Source organism: Girardinichthys multiradiatus, chromosome 2, assembly GCF_021462225.1.
Source record: "Girardinichthys multiradiatus isolate DD_20200921_A chromosome 2, DD_fGirMul_XY1, whole genome shotgun sequence".
In the NCBI taxonomy this organism is placed as follows: Eukaryota; Metazoa; Chordata; class Actinopteri; order Cyprinodontiformes; family Goodeidae; genus Girardinichthys; species Girardinichthys multiradiatus.
Window position 1 is genome coordinate 41,627,678 of NC_061795.1, and position 27,897 is coordinate 41,655,574.

The window sequence follows — 27,897 nt, forward strand, 5'->3', positions numbered from 1 at the left end:
TACCTTGACTTTAGCGGTGATGCTGAGTGGGGAATATCCTGCTGCTTCGGTGTACTCCCTCTTCTCCTGCTGAGCCTGTACTCCCACTAGGTTATTGAAGTTGGTGTTTAAGTGGCGCCTCAGCAGTGTTTTTTGAGGAGAGATGTTCAGAAGCATGGCCATTGTTTCGGAGTTAAACCGAGGTTCCAACATCTACCAGAGGACAATCAATGTAAGATGTTTTGTTTATTTATTTTTGTTTGTCTTCTATAACTGTATGAATACATATGCTCACTATTAGCCCTCCGTGTACACCGCTGCCCCTCAGGTTGGGAGCATACTCTGCCAGGTCCACAGATCTCAGCCACTCCATGACTCGGTGGTTGGACCACTGGACCACTTCGCTGGGACTGAACTCACTCTGAGGCACACGGAAAAAAGAACAAATTAAAATACAACATTACTTGTATTCCTGTTTCACATGTAGACAACAGGACTCTGAGTATAGTACAAACTAGTAGGATGACAGATAGAATTATACTATTAAATAGAACAGGATGCATGATTCAGGCTGTAATAAAGGTTTGTATTTATTCTTGTAACCTATAAGTAAGTGCTGAATAAAACAAAAAAAGGAATAACTGCACAACCTGTGAGTAATATTCAATAACATTTAGAGTTTGAAATTGGCTTACATCTTCTTTCCTTACTTCTCATGTGTTGTAGCTTTTGTGTAAATTGAATTTATAAGTAATGAACTATCACATTTAGTCAAGCCACGAATGACATGCATGTGCTTTTATTTGTTTTTGTTAAGCACGACAACAGAAAACAAGTACATTAAGCCACTTTCTGAAGCAGTCCACACCAAAGCCACGCAAGAACCGCTGTTAATATTGACACAGGAGACTGAGCACAGAAGGGCCATATACTTGTGGCAGTATGGCAAGCTATTTGTGTATATATTCTATGTTGTTGATTTCAGACATCACTTTTATAAATTTTATAATAAATTTTATAAATTAAATTGGCATGTAAAACCAGCCTTGGTGTTAACAGCTTGCAAGCTTATAAAAAAAACAAAATATGACATCTGATATTTCCATTTGCTTTATTGATATGTGATATTTTGCTTTAGTACCATAAATGTAATGAACTGGGACCTAAACATAAAGAGTTGTGATTAAAGTGTACTATTAAATGTTTAGTATTTCTCTTACTAATTTGCCTATGTTATATCTGCTTTATTTTTTTCCCACTCTGATTCCTAAGTTTTCATTTTTCTTTTTTGCCAAGTAAAGATGCTATTATCACCATTGTCCTTTTGTTAAAAATTATTTTTTTTGCTTTACTTCTCATGCATTTCTTTTTCTTTCCCTTTTGCTTAGGTTACACTAGACTGGTCTGCAAACATACAAAAACAAAGCCAGATTTTTTTTTACCATAAATCAATGTTGCTGAAAAACCAGAAACTCTGTCACTTTAATGGAAGATGTCATGAAGTGCAGATAAAATGACCAACAGAATTGCGCAACCATAACAATCCATTTCAACAAAACATCGAAGGCTGTGATGTGGGTCTGATGTGTCAATACTAAAGAGAATCTACACTTGAGATTAAAAAAAAAAATAAGCGGTGCCTTTTAAACTTTGTGTCTCATGTTTTTTATGACATTTCTTTTGCAAGCCAAGTATATGTGCGCAGTACATTGGGGATTTTAGTTTTACACAGCATAAGGAGACCTTTAGAGCAGATCATGCACAGAAAAACGTTTTGATAAAAGCTCCAACAATATTTTTTATTTAAAAAAAGGTGGGAAAATTAAACCGTAGCTTTACAATCATTGGAAGACATTTTGCACACACTGGAATTAAATACCTCATTTCCAGGTCTGCGTTTAAGGCAGTTTGGGTTAAACCTATTGACACGGAGAACGTGAATAGCACACTTGATGCTGAGATGATGCAGCTGGCTGGTCACTTTGAGGAACAACAGGTCATTCTAAGATGGAGAAGAAGAAAACTGAGAGCAGGCCCAATGAACACAAAGAGAGACCATAACAGTTCCTCCCACACAGCAAACTAAATGTCTCTTCTTATTTATTTCAGTGAAACCTTCAGCTGTAGATAGAAACTTACCACAGTGAGGTACTGCAGCATCTGGCCATCTACTCTCCCATCATTAAACTGGTCTTTGTATTGAGGAAGGCCAATGTCATCAAGCCAACCTGAGTCAAAAAGCAGATAAATTATTCAATGAGGACAGTTTTTAGGAAAACCTTAAGACTACAAAGTATTTTTCAGTAGATTACATACGGGTGACCCAGACATAATCGAGCTCTGCAGATTTTTCTGGCTGTTTGCTGGAGATGTTCTTCAAGGACAGCTGGAGCTTCTTCCTGTGGAGTGGATTCTTCATTGACAGCTCCTGCAGACAGAAAGAAAACAAAAAAAATCATTTCAGAACCAAAGAGCAGTCAGGATGATTTATGTAATCAATATGATGCTTATAAAAGAGGCAGAAAGCTTATGTCATTTTGAGCAGTACAATTTGCATTGATGAGGGCGCAACTAAAGAGCTGGCTGACAAGCAGAGGCAGGCGTAGTTAAATATCAAGCAGACTGACGGAGAGTGACAATGATCAGACAGGAGGAGCTGAAAATTACACGGATACACCTGCAGACATCTCAGACTGTTAGTGCCCTGGATACCATTCATATGAAACAAGTAAGAAAACTTGTGTGTGACGTACCTTCTCTAGGTCGTGTTGAGTGGCCACCAGCAAAGTCTGACCGCTGCTGACCCAGTGGTGAGCGAGAAGGCCATACTGACCAAGTCCAATATCCTCGAGCCAGTCGCAAACCTGCTCTGTGCTCCACTTAGAAAAAGGCAGCTTCAAATCTCTAGGAATAAAGAAGGAAAAAAGACAGCAAAGTTGAAAAGATTTAAATGAGAAGGTCTAATCAATCCATATTCTATTCATGCATCCATCAGTCTAAGGCCTCTTATTCAAAACATACCACTGTGATCAGACCCTCTGGCTGTTCACACGACTGCAGAATTAAGGCTGGTGTGTTTCTCTACAGTATTAGCAGGATTCTTTCTCTCGCCACAGCACCACCACACGCACATGTGATGGTGATCCATAAGGATCCAGAACTGAGATTCATCAGCAATCATGTTACAACAATATTTGACATCAATCCATGCCTCTTAATTGGAATAAACCCATACCTGAGTCTAAATCTAAAAGTCTAAAAGACCCCATTGGTTTCTGTAATACTTGCACACAATAGGAAGATCATCCTTTGGCACAGGCTACCAAGTGACACATTTGACGTGTTGGGGCCACTCGGTCATTCCAACATTGGATCATTGCACAATCTGACCACACAGCTATATGCAGACCCACAATGCAAAGTTAATCAAACTCTGTCTATGGCCGGTAATGCCTCAAACATCAACTACGAGACATCTTCTGTGTTTGGCGACCTTCATTTATTATTTTGTCAGGTCCCTCTGACACTGCCTGACAACAGTTGCTCCTTGTTTCTCTCATGCTGTCATCTTCTATGCCTAATCTAGAGGAACCAGCTGCTTGCAAACTGAACCGTTTATACATCATCACTGGCTTCCAAGGGCACCAAATGACGTCCAAATGAGTCAATTCCTTGTGGGGGCTTTAATTTGGAAAGCGAGCGTGATTTAACCATCCATGAATCTGGAACTAAAGTTATCTTCTGTAGGTTTTCCCTGACAATTAAGTTTTGAAAAATGAGATTATTCCAAGTTAATAGAATTTAGATTCTGTTCTATACTCAGTGTGTTTTCAAACTTGTCTTTTGAGTACTTTTGTTATTGAGTAAATTGGACCTTATAAAAAAGTTGATATACAAGTGTGTTGTTGTACCGTGTTTTCCCTGAACGGGCCAGTCTCGGTCCAGCTGTAGCTCTGAAGCCTCCCCTCTTGAAGTCTCCCAGCTCCGGATCGTGAACCTGAACTGGACTGCCTGACTGACTGCGACGAATCCTGAACACAACAGAAATAATGCTAGATTTCTTTTTTATATACCCACTTTTTCCAGTCTAGAGCTACCAAGACTATTTTGAGAGAATAATAAAGAATAATTAAAAAGTGAAAGATTTGTGCACAAAAACTAATATGTTTTGTACAGCTTCACTACTTACCTTCCCCAGAGTTTCTTGATGCCTCTGTGGTTCTTCCTTTTCTCAGGTGACACAGGTGACTGTTGTCCTGAGTCCACTCCAGAGGACAGCGGGGACTGATCTGATAACATGCATTCCTCCAGTTTCTCTGAATGGTCTGATGGTCATAAACAAAACAAGGACACAATCAACTAAAGGTTGATTTATTTATTTTTTTACTTGGTACACGCCAAAAAACCAGGGCAAAAATTGTTCAGATTAAACGGGAAGAGTAACCTGTAACACAATTCAAGCTTTAATTAGAAATGTCCACTGTTGACTCTTTTTCTTCACACATTTAAACATATAAACCCAGAAAACAACCTTGAGATGGTTGCTAGAATTGATTTCAGGTGAACATGAACCAGCTACAAAGAGGAAAAGGATTCCAATGAGATGCAAAATGACCATGCAACCAGAGGCCAGCAGCTAACAACAAAACATGATGGCACACAATACCAGAAAAATCATCCAAGTAACAGAATGGCACTTCAAAGATGAACAAAACATCAAAAATATACAAAGCAGTAACAAAAAGTCAGAAATGATGCAAATGAACAACCTCAAAACAAAAACAAAAAATACACTCTGAAACAGACTAGGGATCATGCTTTCAACTAAGGGATATGGAGTTGTCTATGGTAAAGATGATTTATAACTCTACCGCAAATAAGAGTAGGACCTGAAGGGGAAATTCAAGAAGCAGCATTTTTTGTGCACGCTGACTGCTTTATCTCTGCATGAAATTCACAACACAGATGGCACCAAATACATGCAAACACAAACACGGCCATTAGGGACGGCACACAAAAGCAAAACCGCCTTAGACTGTAAAAAAAAAGATGCAATGATTCATCCTTTTAACAGATTTAGTCAAAGATTTTTAAAAAAGTATTGACTGAAATGTATCAGATAGTAAAATGATTGCATATAATCAATACAAATGGCAAATATTGAGATCCAAAATATAAAACCCATCTGAAAATATGTGGACGTTGTGTTTCAACGAGTTTTTTTCTTTATTCGGTTGGTTTTCTGTCTCAGCAAAGAGTAGTAGTAGTATTTTCTTGCAGATAGAGGGAATATGAGCAGCCTTGCTTGTTCTCACCAGCTAAAGGGAAATCCACCGATCAGAGAATTAGTTAGGTTTTGTGCTTTGGCCAACAATATCTGAGATCATTTCAGAATCAAACAGAAATGCTTTTGCATTCTTGACCCTCATTACTTCATGTTATTTTCACGAATAAAAGCCTGTGTGGGTCACTTGCAATCCGCATGTTGCAGACAGCACCAGTCTTGAAGAATCCAAAGAAATTCCCTTTGGTTCTTATTTATATAAATATAACTAAACTGTACCCTAAATGCTTATGTTATATCTTGACTAAATGTGGTCAAACTGCATCAGCACAGCAAGATGCTTTTCTGTCTGTTGCACTATTTCAAGAGCACATCTTTCTTTGTGCATGTTTTGAGAATCAGACAGATGTGCAAACTGGTTTTTATACATAAATCACATGGAAAAAGCTTTCTGAATGGTTAAACTTCAATATAACTTCCCATTACTCCAAGCAGAGCGTCTTGAGTACTTAAGAGCTGAAATGCAGTACCCACCAACATCATAGAGGTCATGTTTTCCTGGAGATCCTAAGACAGAGGCAGTTAGTGCAGCGAAAAGAAAGCAGGAAGAACAAAGAAAGGCCAGCATTAGTCACAGCTATTTGATCTTCAAAATAATTCCTGTGCACATGCTCCTTTTTTCACAGTCAGGACATGCAAATTTATAAGCCTCTTATTGGTGTCAGCAGATTTTATTTAACATTTTTATAATCAAGTCAAAGCTGCTACCTCTGGTATTAAAAGTATCTGATGTTTCAGCTTCACTTGTGTTTATTTCTAGGCTTACTTCTTCACATGAAAGTCTGGATCTGAACTACAGAGCAGGCTATGTCAGGCCAGGAGAGTGAAAAAAGAAGTCAGTTTATGTAGTATTTGTTTACTTTGGTACCTTTTTTACAAGCTGATCTGCCCACATCCATTTAGTCTGCACTCTTTGTCCTCTCATAGCCCTTTGACTCCCCTCCTACTTCAAGCTCTGGCTCCATAACAAAAGTAACAGTGTGGTGGATATGAGCTTACAACTTGAACTTAAAGTTTTAGCAAATGCTGATGTTGGAGAAAGAGTCAGGGTTTATCTTCATCAGCTCTCTTAAGTCATGAGGGAGTCTAATCTAATCCTGGCTTTAGAGCTGCTTGATCCTCAGTGAAAACATTTTCCTGGGCTGACTCTGCTCACTTTGGAGGGTTTACTGTGACAGGGAAAATCCTGTTTTCTTCAGGAGCTAAGTGCTGTTTTTGTTTCCCTGACTTCAGTGCAGGACTGTCTGTGTATTGAATCAATTCTTGTGGATGAATAATGTTGACCTTTGAGATTCTGTGAAGACATACAGTACCTAAAGCTGGAGCGCTGGCACTCCTGCAGTGAACTGTTGTCAGAACACAAATAGACCGATCCGTGAGCAAAGATGACAGGAGAAGAAGAAAGAGAGCACAAACTTGAAGCAAATGAAGCAAAGTCAATCAGAAAGAGTTATCCGGAACTTAAAATTAGCTTTTATGTGAAACAGTTGGTTAAAACAAACCAGCAAAGATGTGCCATATGGGTTTTGCTCAAGTTGGGTGGGTCCTAACTGGACTAACAATGGACTTTTTGTAAGGAACGCCTATTGGCTGAATAAATACAACCTGCTTTGGCAAAGCCAGTTGGGTTACCAACATAGGTTTTAGACGGGCCTCAAATGGGTATTAAGAAAATCAGTTGAAATTGCACAACACGTCTAGGACTTACATGGGTCCCACTTTTTACCCTTAGTTGACCTCCATTAAACCTCTATGTGCAGTTAACATGGGGCCATTACGCAACAGAAGAACAATCCCATCTTCCCACCCATTTGGGCCCCACATGTTAATGTTGGCTGGGAAATAAAGTGTCAAAAAGTAATACAACAAAAAGGACTTTATTTGAATTAATAAAAAGATTTAAACTAAAGCAACAAGGTCGCTATATCATGGCACAAATGAGATGGTGGCTTAGTCAGATATAATTTGAGAAAACTAGCTTAGCAGGAGCTGTGTTTAGAATTGCCAAGCTCCAAATCAACTAGAGGTATGACTTGGAAAGTCTGACGTTCCTCACGGGCCTCCACCTTGAAATCAAACACGGCTGCCTTGGGTCACAGAAAATGATGATAGCTGCTGCAATACACAATTTTTGGTCCATCTGTATTAGTGACATGTAGGCACATTAGCATAGGATGTATGCTAATTTTTGTGTGACCCCCTCTCTTTTCCAATGGTTATAATCAGTCTGACAGAGGGAGGTATCCCAATCCTTGTGGTTTTTAGTATAACAATGACCATCAGTGGGACCCTTTGTGAGGTGCCTTGTGACGACATTGTTGTAAATAAGCGCCGTTTAACTAAATAATCTGAACTGAAACTATCTGTGTAGTTATGCTGCTATAGACTTAGGCTGCTGGAGGACATAACGACCACTTTCACCCTCTTCGCTACATCCTCACACTACTCTCCATTTTTGCATTATTTGCTGTTATTTCAGCTTTTAACCTTGTTCTCTCTTTTCTCTTCCTAGAAGCTACACCTGGCCTGACTGTGTCTACCTGTGACACCTTTCTGGAGAGGGGAATCGTCCGAGTTTCTGCTGGCAACAACTTAATGCTCTCCCTCTACCGATGATCCACATGGCCCTGTCTTTCAGTGTTTAACCCTTTCTCTCTCCTAGACATGGAAATTGACTGAGCTTTTACTGTAACTAATTATATCTGCTCTCTTTCAGACTCTAACCTTGAAAACTGGCTCAGAGTTTATCTGTTCTTTCTTTCTAGATGAAACGACTAAAGGAGCTACATCCATTAACATTTACTTTTCCTTCCCATAGAAAGTACTCCTGGATCAGTGCTTCTGTGCTCTTTTTGTGTCTCTGCTCTGTTCTCTCTAACCCCCAGTTGGTCGTGGTAGATGGCCGCTCACACTGAGCCTGGTTCTGCTGGAGGTTTCTTCCTGTTAAAAAGGAGTTTTTCCTCTCCACTGTCGCTACATGCATGCTCAGTATGAGGGATTGCTGCAAAGTCAACGCCAGTGACTGTCCACTGTCTCTACATGCTCATCCGGGGGGAGGGAATGCTGCAAGTCACTGACTGGATGCAATCTGCTGGGTTTCCTTAGACAGAAAAACGTTTTATCCAATTTGAATAAAAAGTTAACTCTGACTGCACTGTTCAATTGTTAGGATTAATTGGAATGTATGTACCTGAATGTTGTGAAGTATCTTGAGACGACATGTGTTGTGAACTGGCGCTATAGAAATAATCTGAATTGAATTGAGTGTAGGAGCGCTGCTAGGGCTGCAGATGGGAGGCATGTCAACTTAATTCCAACTTCACATAAGCAGTAGCAAAGATCACTTCATTATTCAAAAACGTAAAGGTTAACAGAAATTTATGCTAATACTACAGCTGAAATAGAAGTTCCACCAGTCATTCTCATTATAACATAACAGCTAACATTAACACTGCAGCACAGCTAGCAATAACAGGAAATTAGTAAAATAATAGCCTGAAACTCCCATGAAACATTTCCACAAAGGTTTTAGGATTCCTTATGTTTATAAGCTTGAAAGAATATCATAGAAATACTGACTCTAAGGCAAGCATAACAAACAAGTGATACAAATCCATCCTATTGTCATTACATCCTTATTAATAATTATAAAGTCATCATTGCAAGAGTCTGCAAGAGTCAAGGTTATGGACATGGTTATTAACTGACAACGCCAGCTGTATATTTATCTATATATATTGTATAGTACATCATATTATAGCTATATCTCATCAGAAGTATCTAAATATCTACCTTCAATTTCTGAGACATCAATACTTTTCTATGTTAGGTAATTAGTGTATTTTAGGCAATAAAGGTTTATTTAATCAGTTTTATGATTTTAATAAAATTTGAGTTGGCTAACATTACTGAGTTAAGAAATAGACATAATGAATGTAGACTATAGACAGTGCAGGACATTAGGTGAACAAAAAAATTATTATTTTATAGAAATATTTCCCAAAATTATTATACAGAATATAAGTGCTAAAAATGTTGTTGTAAACTTTCAGTTGCTTCAGTCAAGGATCCATTTATTTAATTAACGTTTCTCAGACGTAATCTGCCCATAACACAGAATCTTAAATTAGCACCATCTTTGGGGAGCTATAAAGTTGTCAGGAAGAAACCTGAAGTCATATTACTGAGCCAAAATCCTGGTCCACTGCAAGACAAAATCACTTCTGGGCATCACTTCCTGCTTCAAAGAAATATCTTCTGTTATTTTAACAAGTGGAAAGTCTAATAGTGAACTTTAGAGCTAATTCAGAGCAAAACAAGGTGGATGTTTCTGGTGGTCTGTTTCTTATCTTTTAGTTTAATCCAGCAAGAAAGTAAAAAAAAAAAATGCAGACACAATATGAAATAAAAATAAATTAAATACTATTACTACCACCACCTCTAATACTACAACTAATAATAATATTCATAATAGGTACAATTTATAAACACTATATTAAATACATTTGTTCCTATACAGACTATAAGAAGGCTCCACTGAAAGATGTAAAGGACCACAGAACACATGGGTTCAGAGTTCTGTTTGTTTCAAACATGGTTACCATAAATCTGTCTGTCTCATCAACTGAAAACATAACTTTATGATACAAATGATAAACGACACTCACTCAGGGTGTAGTCTTTGCTGTGGGCAGGAGATAAATACTCTGTGTCTCTGCCTCTGGTGCCGTTCAGCTCATCCTTGGGTTCTTTCTTTTTACTCAGTTTTCCTGGCAGAGTTTGGTACTTGCTCAGATCCATCTGGGGACTCTGCAGAGCATAAAGAGCATGACATCCAATATTATTAAGCCCTGCATGCAACAATTTTACCAAAATATTGTATATAATAACAACCATAAATCCACCCATATATAATTGGTTATGCACAAAATTCACAAAATGTGTGGGGTTTCTCTTTATAAACACAAATTATCCTCATGAACACATTTGCTATTTTTAGTACATCTGGCTCTGATATTGTCTTAAAAGAATGATTTATCCACTGAATCTCAGTGCCTGAAATTGTGTTTTCAGTCCATCTTTCATAAGGTAGGTGAGGTGGTAATAATGTGATTTGCCCTTTCGCTCCATTGCATAACTGAATGTCCTTGGAGGGCGAATGTGTGACGAAGCAAGAATCTGAGCAGGCATCATAGTCAGTGGGGGGCTCTGAAGGAACAACCGGAGAAAGGCCAACAGACAAAAACAGCTCGGAGGCAGCTATGATGCCAAGCACTACAGACAGCCACTTCAGGTAGGTCTTGGCTCTTTTGTTTGTTTGTGTATATGTGTGTGTAAAATGTTTTTCTCTCCTTTATGTCATGCATAGGATGCGTTTGCTTCTTTTATAGGAGAGGGAAAAAATCTGATTGAACTTGGTACAGCAGTTCATTAGGGACCAAAAGGTCAAAGTGCAGCTGAAGTTTCATATCACAATGTTTTGTCACAAGCTACATTTAAAATAGGGGATACATTTCATTTGCTTAATGCACATGAAATCTAGTGCACAATGCACTGCTGAAATGGAGTATGTGTTTATGTGCAGCAAATATGACTGTGTGAAACATGATACAATACGATTTTGTGCCATCCCTCATTTCTTAATACACTGTAAAAAAAGAAACAATTTTAAATACCATAGAGTCTGGCTACTTAAAAGCAAAAAAAAGGGAGTTGGTTGTTTATTGAATACATTCCTAATGACCTACTACTTATACATTTTCAAATGAAAAAAACTCTCGGCGCTGATGGTGTAGGGGTTAAGTGCGCGACCATATACGGAGGCAACAGTCCTCGAAGTGGCCGTCCCGGGTTCGAGTCCAGGACCCGGCGACATTTGCTGAATGTCTTCCCCTCTCTCCTGTCTGCCTACTGTCAAAAAAAAAATAATAAAGGCCACTAGTGCTGAAAAATATCTTAAAAAACAAAACAAAACTCAGAGCTCAAGATTGAAATGCAACATAAAAGGCATAAATGTACGTTGATACTTGTATTGCATCATACATTTCAAATAAAAATGAGAATGTAAGCTTTATGTTTAAAAACCTCTCTTTTTAAATAAAAAAACAATCTTTTTTCCATAAACCAGTGGTCTGTAGTGTGTAAATATGAAGCTTGTAGTGTAAGGATGCATGTCGACATGCAGCAGATCAGTACCTCTGCCCCTACGTCTGATTCAGTTTCAACTGGCTGGATCTCTACAGCCTAAAAGGCAACAGAAAGAGAGGAGAAACGAAAACATGCAAACAGACACAGAATTAGCAGGTTAGCAATCCCAGAGATTAAAAGAGCATGGATCAAGATAGGCCCTCTTTACAATGAATTGAGACTGCACATGTTTAAAATAAAATCAGCCAGAGCATTGATGATCTTTGCAGAGTCTTGGAAAGGCATGTCAAAAATGCAGTACAGCCCTCTTTATATGTGATGTAGTATAAGGGCTCAAACTATTTCAGTCAAGCACAAAACTCCCATAGGGAGGTTCTGGTGGTCCATTACTGGGGATGTTGGCTTTTTGTTGCGGCATGGGGTGTTTGTAGTGGTAGCTTATGTATAACATGTCACCTGTGCACAGCAGCACATATTGCTCCTCAGGTAATTTGAAGCAGGACTGGTCACACTAGCCTTATGCCGCGGCTACAACCTCATCACGCAAACACTACACAAGCAGTACTCCAAGTAGGTTATTAAAATTCTTGCCACCACCGCTGCTAAATGCGTCACATCTAGCTGCTGCTATTGCTTTAATCAGAATATGCTCAAGAACAATCCACACTTTCAGCACCGTTACAAACTGTGGTATGTACTGCTCTACCTGCTGCAGTACAGCTCCAAGCTGGGAAAAGGTGTGCACACCTCCAAATTGTGTCTATAGGCTTGGGTAGGCTGATTGCTGGGAGGCTGATGGAAACTGTGACTGAGGTTTTTGAGGCTTCAATTTGAAAGTAATATTTTGCGTACAAATAAAAGTCATGGCCAAACATTTGGCAATGAAAATGTTAAGAAGATAAAAGGTCTAGAAGTGGTACAAAGGATTTATGATAAAAAAAAAAGTATTATAGTTTAGGCTTAAGAGCCTCAACTTGATTGTTTCATAGTGATCATTTCAGCAAAATTCCTCAAAATTATTGCACAGTGATGCAGGTCTGGCACTGCAGCACACACTTCAAAATCCTCTCATGCAGTTGATAAGCTGATGAAATTACCGGTGGTGCTTGCTTTTCCACATTAAGGTTGAAACTAACGGTGGTGATTTCTGCACTTCTACCAATAGTTTCAGCTGTACTGCCAAAGAGTAAACAAGATCAGCTTCAGCTTTACCGTTTGTAAAATGATGATAGAGGTGCTGAAACCTCCCAAGTATATAGGGATAGTGTAAGGAAACCTGATGAGATGAATGAACAATGTGGTAAGGTAGCCTTGAAAGCAGCTGGGATATACCATTTATCAGGTGCTAAAAGTACTGTATAGAAACCTCATGTGTGCTTCTATACTGAGAGAACGTTTTCTAAAGTTTTCACATTCCTGCCACAGTGAAAGGTTTGGAGGTTTTGGACACTTTAATTCGGTGTGAAGAGGGCCTTAGAAAGAGCAGAAATAGTGCACTTCAAGATAAGAAATAAAAAAAGAAAAACAGGAGCAAATATAGAAAGTTGCATTTGATTAGTAGATTAGTTGATTAGTTAAAAATGTTTTAGGAACTGATTAGTAGCAGAAAAGAGACCTTTTGAAAATATCCACTTTGCAACTCCTCAAGACTGCTGGAGAGTAATCTGCGTCGATGCCTAGAGAATGAATCAGGATATGTTTTTAGAGAACTTTTAATCTACTGCATATCAAAGTGACATAAACTGCTGCAGAACTTACAATGATCCATTTAAGAAACTTGTATCACCAGTAGCCACCAATGACGTGTCCATATAGTTCTGGAAACTGAAAGAAATGACACATGGAGTTAGGGAAGAAACTGGTTGTTGTGTTTACTCGATTTGGATCAAGCGTTTTTACCTTGAATCCAGTTCTCTCTGAAAAAGAGATGAAGACAGCATGAGTGGAGAAGATCCTCTTGATGATATCTGTCAAGAAAAATAAAACATTTGAGACTTTAAACATACATTTTCTAACCCACTACAGTGGTTTTTTTTTTTTCCAGCATTTTCGATGTTATGAAATCACCTCTGATCTGATCATATCAGAATGAGCTTTGTGTGTGATAGCTTTTAGCTTCAAACTGCCGCTGAGCTCCTCTTCGCTACTTCCTGTTGGTTAACAATAGGAGTTTATAATGTAACAGGTACAAGAAAATTGTTCGTTGTGTTTTTTTATAGCCAATAAACTTTACAGAAACATAATTCTTACCGTGTGTCAGTGCCATAACTTCCCTCATTTTTCTATATTGGCCAAGAAGGATAGTCAGCTCTTCTATACGACGATCCTGTTACCACCAAATCCAAATAATGGGGGGTTTTTTTGTCAATAAAATACAAACCAAAATTATATGACTAATAGTATAAAAAGTGATTTCATTTACCTTTTCATCATTGGAAGCCAACAAAGACTCCATCCCTACTTTCAGCCTCTGGTATTCTTGATCTAACAGAGTAATAATGAAGACATTTTCAAACGGACCTTGTACAGCTTTAATGTAAGTTCGTTCATGCCATCTGATGGTTGCCTGGAGCCATGTTGGCGACAGATGTGACAGCCATGCTAATGCGAATAAACAAGCAAAACAAACGCACGGTGACAGCACAAGTGGCCACACAGCATCACCTGGAACAAACACTGCAGTTTGATGACTGTAAAGACGAATGAGGTCAGCACAAAAGCAAACCTGCACTCACTGTCCATCAGCATCCTTTTAAATACAGACACACATCTTAAAAGAAACCGGTGTGTTTACTGGACCTTCTCTGCCTTTGCAAAGTGAAAACCAAAGGATGCTTTTGGAACTGTAGTTACCAAATGTTTAATTGATGCTAAGGAGTACTAGTTCGGATTTCTCCAGCCCTCCAACTCCTACACCTTATATATCTGCTGTATATATCTATATATATCAGTTCAAGACTTGAACGTCTGCATTGCATTGATATTCTGAAAGCTTGTTAAAGCATTGTTGACTTGGGTGTTAATTATTAGACATTATATCTTAATTACCTATAATTTAGAGCTCAGTTGAAAGAAATACCTTACGTTTACTGAGGTCTAACACAGTACTCTTAGTTCCTCAACTGTACCAGATAGAAGGGGGTTTTATAACAATCAAAGGTTACACATTTTCTGTGGGACAAACACTTCCTTGCATTCCTGATCGTTTAACTTAGATCAGAAATCAACAGATGTATTTAAAATTTGGGTGGTGAGCAGACTGATTCGATTTTCAAGCCGACCAGCCCTGAAATATACATACATATTTTTACCATCAGTGAATCCACCTTACGTTAGCACTAACAGGTAAAGCTCTCAAAGAGGAATCAGAATTGGCTAAAATCAGTATCAGCAGGACAACACTTAATGAAACTAAAGATCGGATATTGTTCATGAAACTCCAATCCTTGCATCTCTACTAATAAGTATAGTAGAAAAAAAAAAGGAACAATAACTCTCATAATTTTTATTGTTCAGATTGTTTTATGTTCAGAAGACGGATAAAAATAAACGAGTCTTAGATAATTAAGACTGTCTCTGCCTTTACCTGATGTAGTTTTAAGTGGCTGAGAGGCGAAAACTCAGACTGGTAAAAAAAACCTTCTAATAATGGAACAGATAACAGAACACCAACACCTGTGGCCATGCTGATTTTGTTCAAAATATTTATTAAATGCTGAATTTTTTGAATAAACAAATTAAAGGGTAGATTTTTCTACATTTTCTTAGTGTGTGATTTTTTTACTGCAATAAAATATGAATTTATTATAATATTATAATTCCTCTCCTTTACTTGTCTAGCTGTTTTTTTTATGCTCTCTGTTCTAACTTAATTGTTCTAGTTTAGTTGCATTTAGTGCAAACAGCAGAGATTCTTTATTCCCATGTTTTTTTTTGTTTTTTTTACCAACTTCATCAATTCTCAAGAGCTGATATTTTCAGCAACAAAACATTGTGTTTACGATGTGTTGATTTAAAAGGATGCAGGAAGTTTTTGTGCTTTTTAAATCATTTGTTCAACAGGCACACACTTTTTTTCTGGTCCGGTCTCAAATCAAACAGGCCACCAGACACATGATTAACAAATGACCAATTATTAACATTTCTTTGTTTCTAATTTGCCGAAATTAAGTGTAAATCATTAAATGTTTGGTTGGAAACTGGACCCATGAGAATATCAAGCTCACCATGCCTTACATTTGCTAATCAGCTGCTTGATATACACCTCCTCTACAGCAGAGGGCAGCAGAGAGTCAAGAACAGGTAAAGTACTTGTCAGAGGAGAGAAGGACATGTTGGTTATGTGTAAAGAGTAATCACAACTGACAGTCATGCATGTCGCTGGCTGCCTCTCACACATCATCGCTGACTGATGTGGGCCTGTGAGGATTAGTCAGGTTGTCAGTCGTGCATACCTCTCTCTGGATTTGTGTTGGCGCTGCCGCCTCTGGCCAACAGTTGGGTCTGCAAGCACTTGATCTCTGTGTCTTTAGAGGCCAAAAGATGCTGCAGCTCTGAGACTTCAGCCTGTGGACAGAGGCAAAGTAGATAACTGTGAACTGGCTTCTAGGTCACTGAATATCAAAATGAGTTTGAGGCAAGTTTGCTTAAAGTTATATGTGGTCTATTACTGTTCAGCACCATACAAACCATAATATTTGCAAATGGAGTAAAAAAAGCTGTAACATTTACCGTGACCTTCATAAAGATCAAAAAGCTGTCATCTCTCTAAATGGAAATCGCGGCACCAAGAGGGGGAAAAGGGGGACAAAGTCCTCCCCTAAAACCTTTGTGGCCCATTTGGCAAGGCAGTCTTATATTGATGATGCTTTTTAATGAATATTAATTGAAGTGAAGAAAGGAACGTTTCAGTGAGTTGCAAAATGCACAGTGTATATTATTTATGTATGGCTAAGTCCTTTTTTAATAATGTTTTGTCTTTCTGTCCATACAATGCCTTACAAAAGTATTCATAACCCTTGAACCTTTTACATTTTGTCACACCACAACCGCAAACTTCTATGTGCTTTGTTGAGATATCATTTACAAGATCAACACAAAGTAGTACATCATTGTGAAGTTGAAGGACATGATACATGGTTTTCTAAATTCTTTACCAATAAAGGCACGTTTCAAAACGACAGCTAAGTCTTTTGGGTCATATCTTTACAAGCAATGCTAGATGGTAAAATTTTTGCCCATTCTTCTTTGCCAAACAGTTAGTCTAGCCACAGATTCTCAATTAAATCAATGTATGGTGACTCGACCATTCCAGCAAAAGAATGTGCTTTCAGCTTAACCATTTCATTCTAACTCGGGCTGTACATTTAAGTTCGATGTCCTGCTGGAACGTGAACCTCCATCCTAGTCTCAAACCTGTTGCATAAACAGGTTTTCTTCCAGGATTGCCCTATATTTAGTTTACCTGTACCCACCAAGGAATTGTATACCCACAACATAATAGAATAGAAATATCCTTTATTGTCCCACAGTGGGGAGATTCATGACGCCATCACCATGTTTCACCATAGGGGTGGCTTGTTCAGGGAGATACTAATAAGATCAAATAAAGCAACTCAATTTGTGATAAAGGACGAGGAGTAGAAGTGAGTTTTAAATGATATTTAAAAACTGTTTGTGACAAAGCATGCCTGATCTCAAAAGGCTCTTTCTTTCGAATCCCACAGCCTGCCTCTTTGGGTCCCTGAGCAAGACCCTTAGCTTTTAAATCCTCCTCGGGATTATAATAAAACATAAAAAATCAAATTAAATATAATGAAGTTTGTTGTCGTAACAAAATGTTCAAAGAGTATAAATATGTTTGAAAGGCATTTTATATGATGACAGTATAAAAAAACAAAATGTAAAATGCCGGTTTTGACGCGTCAGCCCAAGCATTGGCCCCCATTGGCCACCTCTTTAAAACTTACTGTAAATTCCCTGCAAACAGTTTGGAAGTGGGACACAACCAATGGGCTCATTGAGTTTATTTGATAGGGACAGAAATGCAATAACACAGACAAACTGAGAAAGAAGCAGTCCCATACCTGCATCATGTTGCTTATAGCCTGAGCTAATTTGCAGCAATTGTCCTTTCAAGGGCCTTTATGAACAGTATATCTAAATTTCTACAGTAAATAGAATAATGATAAAAGAGTTGACAGCGACACTGACAACATGGTTAAATTAAACCAGTGCATTCCTCAGCCAGTTTTAAGATGCAATAATTCAAACAGTTTCAACAGTTTAAAAGGAAAAGCTTATTGTTGAGCTGCAGAAAACAGCTATCAAAAGACAGAATGATGCACAGGTTTGTGTGGTTATTCTGGCATGCTATAAATATTAGCTCAATGCCTCTTAAAGCTGCTTTTCAAAAGAAACATTGATGCTTTCAATAAAAGTCTACAATCAACTAGGATGTAGCCAAAACCCGAGAATAATTCAAATGGGTCATAGTTATTTATGTTTGAGCTTTGTTCATGTCGTTTCACTTTCATGTTGGTGTACTTAAAGGTGACTAAAATAACAGGGCTTGAAAACAAGTAAAACGATTCAGTCAGAAAATGAAAATTGAATTTGAAATCAAAGCGGCCATTAACTTGTTTACTTGACATAACAGAGATAAAAACCACCAGACAAAACACAGCGGATGCATTCACAATAGCATCATATGGAGTTCCATGATCCATGCATAAAAATGCAGACTGAAAGAGTGACAGCGATACAATGGATTTTAAACTGTCTGCTTCTGAACATGAGAGCTTATAGACACACTAACCTCAACTTGAATAACACAAAAAATAAAAAATGTTTCGCTGTCTAATTCAATCAGTCGTGACAAACATTAAGCGATCACAAGATGAGAGAACAACTAAGTTTAGCAGTGAAAGGAAAGGCTGTAAACCCAATTAGGATGACACATGGACGAGAAGAAAAGTGAGAGCCAAACGGAGTGGATTGTTGGGGATGAGCTCGCAAAGAAGAGGCAGGCAGCACATTACGACAAATAAAAAAAATAAATAAATCAAAAAAAGCGACGGAGAGAAGAGCAGGAGGAAGAGGAGGCACCTGTGCGCTGCGCCAGCGCTCCTCCCAGTGCTGCTTCTCCAGCTGTGTGTGCTCCACAGTCAGCTTGAGGCTGGACAGCTGGGTCATGAGCGACTGGTAACACACATGGAGAGAGTAAGAGATGGAGAGCTAGAGAGAGGACAACAGGAAGAGGGTAATCACGGGTGAGGGAGAGAAATAAAGTGAAGAGAGCAAAGCCAGAGAGGAGTTAATAAAGGAGAAGAGAGGACAGAGAAAGAGAGGGAGAGAGAGTGAAAGAAGGGGAAGGAGAGGAGGAAAGGAGCGTTGTGAGCACAGAGAAGCAGTTTGACCTTCAGATTAATCAGTAGGAACCTGTGTTTTAGTTTTCAAATTTGCTGTTTAGCAGCAAAACATCCACAACTTATTTTAAACGGTGACAATTAAAAAATATAGAATACACTCACTGACAAAAACAAGAACATTCCAATTTGAAACAAATGCAGACCTGCGATGAGTATGTAAATCATTTGTTTGCAAGGAGCTGACAAGTCTACAATGGCGTGAGTGGTGGGACAGCAAGTGGATCATGATACAGGCATCTACTAAGCATCCAAGAGTCGATCAAAACAGCGAGTTAAAGTGTAGCATTAACAACAATTTGCAGTTACATTAAGGTAGCATAAATCTTCTCAGTTCTCAGTCCATTGTGATTTGTTTTCTTTTCAGCTATTTCTACAGTGGTCAAACTTTAAATAAAGAGATGGATGGATGGATGGATGGATGGATGGATGGATGGATGGATGGATGGATGGATGGATGGATGGATGGATGGATGCCATTAGTTCCAATTTTAAGCAACTGTAAAATCTGTACATCCCACATGCCGAGACATTTCTTGATACAACCACCAAGCTTTCCTGAAACCCAAGTGTACTTAAAAATGCGATTACTATAACATCACATTCCTATTTTCAAGTACTGTTATTGCTGTCTAATGCATCTACAACTTGACACACTTTGTGTCCTGTAGTACTGATTGTAAACATGCCAGCTCTGTCCAAATCAAATCATTCAAGTGTCCATCACTGGTCTGCAAAATCAGACCATTCCTCCTGAGTGAGCATGTATATTCAACAGACTAAACAGACATGTGCCCAAGTAATGATAGATTTATGTTTTAGGATAAGGTTAGATTAATTTAGGAAAATCTGCTGCGCCAGATTAATTCTATTTAACTAAAAGCATTTCTTTTTTTAACGGCAGCAATGGAAGTTGATTTTAGTTGGCATTATTAATGAAGTATGTAAAACATTTATTGTAGCTCGATTGTTGTAAAGGTTTTTCCAGTTTGCTATCGTCCAAACATTTCCTGGTAAACTGAGCAAATTAAACAACTTGCAATAAAGGAAAAATTATAAATATGTATGTGTTTAGATGTTAATACATAAACAATATATAGACAAAACAAGAGGAAAGATGTAAAAACCCAATCTACCATAAAATGTATGCTTTTAATTCCTGTAACAACCTTATTTTAAACGTTTATTTGCAAAGAGGAGAAACATCCTGCCTCTGCTGTTTGCTTTTTGGAAATGTTTTATCTCCTTCACTACTGCAGTGTACTTCAACCTATATTAGCCTACTTTGTGATCTCTGATAAAGATCTGATATAATGAGACTATATAAGCCTCGCGGCTGCTTTTCCTTCTGTATCATCCAGCGAGAACACAAAGAGAGAACAGAGAACATCTGTTTCTTTTTCTGCAGCTGTTCCTGGTAAAACAACATGTAACATGTGCATCCACATCTGAGCAGAGCAGATTAAGTCTGTGTACCTTGGTGGCCCTGAGTTTCCTTTCATACTGGCTCTTTTCTCCCTCCAGCTCCTGCACTTTGCTCGTCAGCTGCTTAACTTCTTGAAGCAAACCCTGCAGACAAACCAAACACATCACTATTTTTAGGATGTTAAACATTATATTACGAACTTGTGCAAGTTTCCTAACAGTGTAAGAATGAGCTGAGGTTTTCTCAACAACTGTATGCATGCTAACATATTAATGCAATTGTTTTAAAACATCAGTCTCATGTTCAGTGCAGTTATAAAAGGTCTCCAGGGCTGGACAGTGCTCTGGTTAATATGGGGAAACATGATCCTCCTAAAACAGACACCACAGCGTGCAGTTATCAGCAGCCACGAAAAGAAAACCCAAAAAACATGACCTAAGGGAGTCCAGGTTGCACTTCTGCCAGCTGAACACTACCACTGTATGAGGAAAACCTTGGAAAGCCATAGTTATTGATACATGACCCAACCACCTGGTCAGAGTAGGAGGAAGCAGACATAAACTTTGTTAGTAACCAGAGCAATCATCATCGTGCAAACAAACCACATCCGACCCAATAAAAACACATTGACGCAGATTCACTGATTTGAAAAGATATATGAAAAGAAATGTATTTTACGTGAAAATATCTTCCAAACGTTTCAGGTATTTCATGAGCAAAAGCATTAAGATTCCTGAGGATCGATGCTGAAAAAGTGATGGCACCCTTCACACGTATTGGCAACCATAGTCAAAACGTGTAAAAAGGGACAGTGTATCTTTTACTGCAGAAGCATATTCTTTCACTGAATAATGTAGACAGGAAAGCTAATCTAACACTAAAAACTATATTTTTACACAAAATCATGTGTACCACTGGTACTGTGATGATTGTGTGGATGACCCATCTACAGTTTTCTGTCCGAGTCCACCAGATTTTTTAGATAACATTTCTTGAAACTTAAAAAAATGTACTCTAACATGTTCCCAAAACCTTGAGAAGGGAAACCAGGCCCACAGCATCACAGATCCACCACAATACGTCCCAGTGTGCTTGATGTTCTTTTCCAGAACCAGTTGCAGTGTTTGTTGCTGAAAACATCTATATTAGTCTCTTCTGACCAAAGCAAAGAGTTCCAGAAATCCAGTTGTTTACTAAACTGAACATGTTTAGTTGAGGCTTTTCTCCAGTGGTTGATATGAAGACTTGGTGACCTCAAAATGCACCAATCATTTTGTTCAAAATAATTATTTCTTCCGTTGATTTTTTTCCCCTACTAAAAAAAAAAAAGTACTTCAGTCTGAGACTATGCTACTGCAATAAAAATATATATATTTTACACATCTTGACCAGGAGTGCCAGTACTTATGGTGGGTGCTGCAAATGTTACACGTTTTGAAGCAATTATGGGTCTGTAGCTTCTCAAATGAGTGGAAGCATTTGGAAAATGAATTGAAAGTTTTTATTTCTGCCAAAACCACAGCAGAGTGTCACCCCAACATCCTGCAGGACACATACAGTTCGGTCACTGCACACACACATGAGAGAGGTTGTTAGTTTGATTCTGTGGAAAATTCCAAATACCAGCAGGGGTTTGTGGACAGGTTAAAAAGGAAGAGAAAAAGAGAAGAAAAGATGGTGGGAGTGTCGTAAGAAGAGTTCATCCATCATCAGTTGCCATACATGCACAGTCTGTCTTTCTCCACTGTGTTTCAGCGAAGCAGAGCTCAGGTTTGACTCAACATTAGGATTGCAGCCCTGAGCTGAGCTGCCACCTGGGTGCCCCTGCTGGGCTTCCTTCTCCTCAAGGGCTCGTTTCTCCTGGATGCGAGTGCTGATCTCCTCCTGAAACTTGCACATCTGCTCCTGGAGCTCACTGATGAAATTTACCACACACTGGCAGGGGTGGAGGACAAATAAGAGGTGGCAGACGATGTCAAATGGAGAGATGGAAGGAGAAGGAAAGAGAAATAAATTGAAGTTAGCTGCAACAATTGGAACACAAAAGGGATAAGATGATCAATGAACCAATCAATGGACCGTTTCTTAATTTAGTTTGTACATGGAAATAAGTGCTCTCATATCTTGAGCTCTGCTAGCTGTGGACAGAAATGAAATTTTAAAGAACAGCAAACATAAAAAAAACAATCTAAGAAAAACATACTTAAAACATCCATTTGACTAAGGAAAAAAGTTTGAATTGTGGTAACAGTGAATGAGACCGGCTCAAGTCTGATGGAGGCCAGCCACCTTTCCTCACCATCTCACATTGCTGAAATAGTGTGACGCATAGAAACCGTTTGAAATATGCAAACTGAACACAGCGCCGGACTTTGTGCTCCTCTTTCCTAAAGCGTGTGCTGACAAAGTACATGGCACCTGTAGAAGGAAATTGACAGGGAAAGAGGGGATGAGTATGCTAACAGCTAACAGAGATTCCAGACGAGTTTGAAGCATTGAGAACAGAAACATGTCCTGTCAGTTTAAATAGTTATTGTTAGTGAGTGGATATTTCACTGTGACCTGTTAAGTAAACTGCACTATGCTCATTTGTTCTGTGCAAAAGTAATGAGCACCTTAATTTCTCTATACTTTTCTTCCAAGGAAGCAGACAGTCTTGTGATCTTTTGAAGTGATTGTGTTTAATAGTTCTCCTGGATTAATGAAGGGCTTTACGTTATTTTTTTTTCCTATTTCTTGTTTAGATTATTGGTCAATTCTGTGCATCTGATGATGGCAGAATATGGAGCACTGTGTGCTAAAAATAAGGAATGAGCACAAGTGGAGGCAAAACAAAAGTAGAGTGATTAATAAACAGCAGAAACTTTTAAATATAAAAAGCTTGCTACTGAATGCAAAGAAAACTCTAAGCTATAACTCTCTGGGAAGCACCTTGTGGGTGCAAAAATCATATTTTCTCTCTCTATATACTTTGGTATTTTGTATAAATTCAATGTATTTGTGACATGCTACTGGTAATAAAGTGCCAAAAAGTTGCTAAACAGTAGACACAAAACTAATTAACTCAACAAATAACTAGCTAAGTACATTTTTATTTTTATTTGGGCAAACAAAAAAAATATATCTTTTTTTAGACCAAAAACATTATATATAAAACACATATATAAAACAGCCTCATCTCAGTCATGTGAAATCTTTCAGAAGTCTGTTGCATAACCTGAAAAATGCGCCATCAAACAAAACGCGCCATTCCCAGGCGGTCGTCAGTTGGCAGCAAGTTTTCCTCTGTCGTGCTGGTGTGGTTTCCTGAGGTGAAAGTGTTTTACCCCCAGGAATGCTCAGAATGGATGCCTATCATTCCTCCTGACAGCTCACTGGAGCCTTGCAGCTGTTGCCAAGCGCACACACAAACACACATCATCAGCTTTATTGACAAAACGCAGACTAGTCACAGCTCCCATCTCTCTGTCACAAAAGCTAAAGAACACAGCTTTGCAGAATAAACGTCATATATGAGTGAGCATATCAGTGGATTAGAGAGAATGTCTTCCTTCTAAACTAATCAAGTACTAACTTAACAGAGATTACCTCTGTTAGGTAGAATTGTTTAAATGCTGGACTATAAGGACACTTTGGCAGCAGAGGCAAAACCCAAAACCGAAATATCTTGTCTGACAGGATATATTGACAAGACTCTGCCTTGGGACCTTTCTCAACATGACCCATTAACAAAATATTTAAACAGGGACACATTCTTCAGAGTGGTGTTTTGTGAAGCTGTTACCAGCAGTAGGTATCTTACACTGTGTGGCAGTTAGTCTGTGATGGTTCAAGGCCCATAAAAACTAACTGTTGTAATTAAACACATACAGCAAAACTGACTCTGCTGAACAAGCCCAATCATTACAGCCATCTGATGCAGACTGAGGAATAAAAAGGGGTCTGTTTTAGCCATAACACATCTAAAATATCCAATGAACTGCAGTGTTAAGAGCAACTGGCATGATAGAGCAACAGGTTGGGGAGGGGGACGCTGTGCTACTATACTTAATAATGTTAGAAATAAATCTGGTCACTCCACAACTATTTTTATTATCTAATGAATAGGATTTTTATTCAAAGGAACAGTTTGACAGATATTAAGAAAATATTGTGATACCAGAAACCCTCTATGCCTACTTCAAACTCTACAATTTGTTTTTTATTTTTTTAAGTCATATTAATCTAATTTCTTTTTCCACTTCCCCTTCACAAATTTTGGCTTGAATATTTGTGTTTCACATGGAAAAATATGTATTTTCTAACTAACTGGGGCAGCAAATGATGTGCACAAAAAAGCCTCGTTGCAAACAAGACACGTTGCCAACCTCTGCTGGAGGCACATTGACCTGAGCACTTTTCTATTTACAAGTAAAGCAAGTTCTTAAAAAACACTACCCACAACTGAAGTCAAAGTATTTAAGTTGTCTGTGTACTTTAGCAGGGCAAGTCCTTTGTGTTTTAATAGTGAGAATTAAAATGGATCAAATAAAATGCTGCACCGTGTCATTCAGTTACATTTACTTTGTGTTTTTGTTTCATTTAGCATGTCGAGCTACTGGCAGCTTGTAATGTTTATGCAAAACCCTGCTTCAAACAATCCAAACCCTTTAACAAGGAAGATCATAATAATAATAATAATAATACATTTTATTTATAGGCGCCTTTCTAGGCACTCAATGTCACCTTACATAATACAGACACAATTTAAATAAATATTAAAATAAGTACAAAATGGGGTTAAATAAAACAGTGAAAAATTACAATCACAATGCATAAGCTAATTTAAACAATATGTTTTGAGTTTAGATTTGATGTGTGGCAATGAGTGTGTGTTGCGGAGATCAGGTGGAAGTGAGTTCCAGAGCTGGGGAGCAGACCGGCTGAATGCTCTGCTCCCCATAGTAACAAGACGGGCGGGGGGAACAGTGAGATGGATAGAAGAGGAGGATCTGAGGGTATGGACAGGTATAATAATGTGAAGGTTTGAAAGATATGGAGGAGCGAGGTTGTGAATAGCTTTAAAGGTAAGAAGGAGTATTTTATAGTTGATACGATATGAAATAGGAGTCTTTCAAGTTGATGTCCTTTTGCTTTTAACTTTTGATTTTAACTTAAGATAAATAAATAGGATACCCTGGTAATCCCAACAATGTTTCCTTTTAGTAATTCACTCATGCAAAACACAGGTATGATGGTAATTTGTGATTAAACACATCAATAGTCTGGTTAGTGACCTTCCACAAACACATGCAGCGATGTACTTCTTCCTTACAAACTCAAAGGTAATCAGTTGACTAATCATTCCACCCAAACACATGCATATGACACAGAAACCACAATGATGACCTATAAAGGTTTTGCCTGGGAGGTGATTCATTAAAAAGATTTTCTTACATTCTGCTTGTGTTGATTTCCAGTTGCAAACAGGAGGCCGGAGTTTATCAAAATCACATAAGATAATGCTTGATGTTCAAGTACTCAAGCATTCAAACAGCATGAAGAAATATTTGCCTAGTCAATTTTTTTGAATATAGGACGTGGTCTGCAAATGAGCTCTGCAGAGCTACTGGAACAGTATGACAGGCCAGGAGAGAGTCTGTCTGCATGGATATCACTTTTGAAATGAAACTGAAAATATCTCAACTTTTCATCTTCTTTCTGAGAGAAACTTGCATTTCAAGTATAAATTTCACCAGGAGATTTGGATCACAACACGGATTCCTAACAGAATCAGAGAGCTGACATTTGTATGCAAAATGTTTTGTATTGTAAATATCTCTCATGGTAACGGTACGAGTCTCGTACAGTAGGCTTTTTTTAACAGCACATCCTTTCCATTGTGATCTTCTCTGATCATGTTACCTTCCACTCTCTGCCTCTTCCTCTCTGTCTGTTTCCACAGATGCATATCACTCTCCAGCCCTCTATTACTGGCCTCTGCACATCTAAAATGCTGCATCAAGTCTATTCAGTAAAAACACAGCCCTAGATTATTCACGCTCAAGCTTACACATGGCTGAGCCACAAGAGCAAGATCTCAGGATCTGCCATGCCAGCGGGAAGCAGTGTCACAATGAACAAATTGCACAAAAAGAAAACTGACAAGACAAATAAAGACTCCTCAACAGACAAGGCTGGACTACACGCATTTGAGCATTATTGTTAGAGATTCACGAAGGTCTTAATGGGACTGTTTCTACCTCCAGTAGAGCAGAAACGTGCTGCTAACCTGAACAGAAACTCTGATTCAGGAACACACTGCATGCAATTTTTCACTTTGTATAAATTACATCATCTCAACAGGTTGTAATTCAACTGATGTCGCTCTCTGAATATCATACAATCATATTTTTCTAACTTATGGGGTTTATTCTTTTATAAAACCAGAAATAGTGCTGGCATGTAGTTTTCTTACCCATTTCTCAGTTTGACTTTAGAATAATGTACATTTGTTTTTATTATAAATTGTATAACTGAACCCTGTCCAGATAAACCAAATAAAACAGGAAAACAAACTGTTTTTGCAGAGAGTATTTTCATCACGTAGAACTCTTGTGATTTTTTTAAAGGCCTTAAGGTACAATATGCTCTCCTTTTTAAAAGATGTTTTAATGAGACCATTTTTGTCCTTTTATAGATCACAACATCATTTTTGTACTTTGGACTCGATGGCAGTTGTTTAAACCATGTCACTGATGTGTTCTGACTTGTTTGAGAGTTTAAGTGCTTAGATTTGTATCTCATCAAGGATTTCATCATTACCTGAGCCAGTAACTTTTTTCCCGTGGCGTTGGAATGTTTTTGTTGCATTCTTGTTGCAAAAGAGCAATGGTCTCATTTATAAACGTGGCGTACACACAAAACTGGACCTGAAAGTGGAGTGCGTCAATTTCCACGCAAATGTTGTGATCTATAAAAGACAAACTAGACAGGAGAATGTGCATTTAATAAGGTTTCTTGGCCCCTGATGATGATTAGCTAGTATACTGATTTAGACTCCCTAGAGCATTGCTCTTGACTCTGGGTCCGGTATCGGAGAGACCGACTTGCTGGAACCACGCCATCCCTGTTCATTTACAGGTGTTAACCACTCTGGGGTTCCTGGCCACCGCCTCTTACCAGCGGTAACTAGCTGACAGGTATGTGTTTAAGATAATCAGCCATTAATGAACTCTCTACCTGAAGCCACTTATAGAAACAGCATAATTCTGTGAAATGATCCACAGGTCTGGGATATAACAGCCATGGCTAAACGCAGTAATGCGTGCTGTCCTGGACGGCATTATTAATACAACCAGTCAATACATCACATTTCTCTACACTAAGGCTACCATGCATGATATTTTTTGACTTACCAGCTCATTCACCAAGAACTCGATTTGTACCTTGGTGAAATTGCATTTCTTTGCTCTTTTCTCAGCGGTTGCCATGGTTAACCATGAAATAACATTGATTAGCTGGCTCACTAAAATACACATTAGCATTCATGAGGTGCTTTCCATTGACCATTTATGGTTGAATGTGAGCATGTA

At 38.3% G+C, this 27,897-nt stretch overlaps 1 protein-coding gene and 1 long non-coding RNA gene across 5 annotated transcripts in view; one reads left to right on the forward strand and one right to left on the reverse strand.

The window, feature by feature from the left end:
- The window catches only part of ppfibp2b (PPFIA binding protein 2b), a 110,250-nt gene that overhangs the window by 12,750 nt on the left and 69,603 nt on the right, over positions 1-27,897 (reverse strand). For all 4 annotated transcript variants that reach the window (XM_047385848.1, XM_047385839.1, XM_047385829.1 and 1 more), the window contains exons 7-27: positions 22,046-22,258; positions 20,374-20,466; positions 15,925-16,036; positions 13,893-13,954; positions 13,721-13,796; positions 13,538-13,620; positions 13,370-13,437; positions 13,229-13,294; positions 13,086-13,146; positions 11,519-11,566; positions 9,991-10,132; positions 6,637-6,669; positions 5,798-5,830; positions 4,169-4,304; positions 3,891-4,010; positions 2,733-2,883; positions 2,296-2,407; positions 2,119-2,207; positions 1,859-1,981; positions 275-400; positions 4-192 (exon numbers count right to left, since the gene is read on the reverse strand). In XM_047385848.1, the coding sequence (XP_047241804.1) occupies positions 4-192; positions 275-400; positions 1,859-1,981; positions 2,119-2,207; positions 2,296-2,407; positions 2,733-2,883; positions 3,891-4,010; positions 4,169-4,304; positions 5,798-5,830; positions 6,637-6,669; positions 9,991-10,132; positions 11,519-11,566; positions 13,086-13,146; positions 13,229-13,294; positions 13,370-13,437; positions 13,538-13,620; positions 13,721-13,796; positions 13,893-13,954; positions 15,925-16,036; positions 20,374-20,466; positions 22,046-22,258 (2,136 nt within the window). The remainder of the gene's footprint in view (positions 1-3; positions 193-274; positions 401-1,858; positions 1,982-2,118; positions 2,208-2,295; positions 2,408-2,732; positions 2,884-3,890; positions 4,011-4,168; positions 4,305-5,797; positions 5,831-6,636; positions 6,670-9,990; positions 10,133-11,518; positions 11,567-13,085; positions 13,147-13,228; positions 13,295-13,369; positions 13,438-13,537; positions 13,621-13,720; positions 13,797-13,892; positions 13,955-15,924; positions 16,037-20,373; positions 20,467-22,045; positions 22,259-27,897) is intronic.
- Positions 75-1,295, forward strand: LOC124880617. Its single transcript, XR_007041384.1, has 2 exons — positions 75-211; positions 308-1,295. It is a non-coding gene; the product is annotated as an uncharacterized LOC124880617 (long non-coding RNA).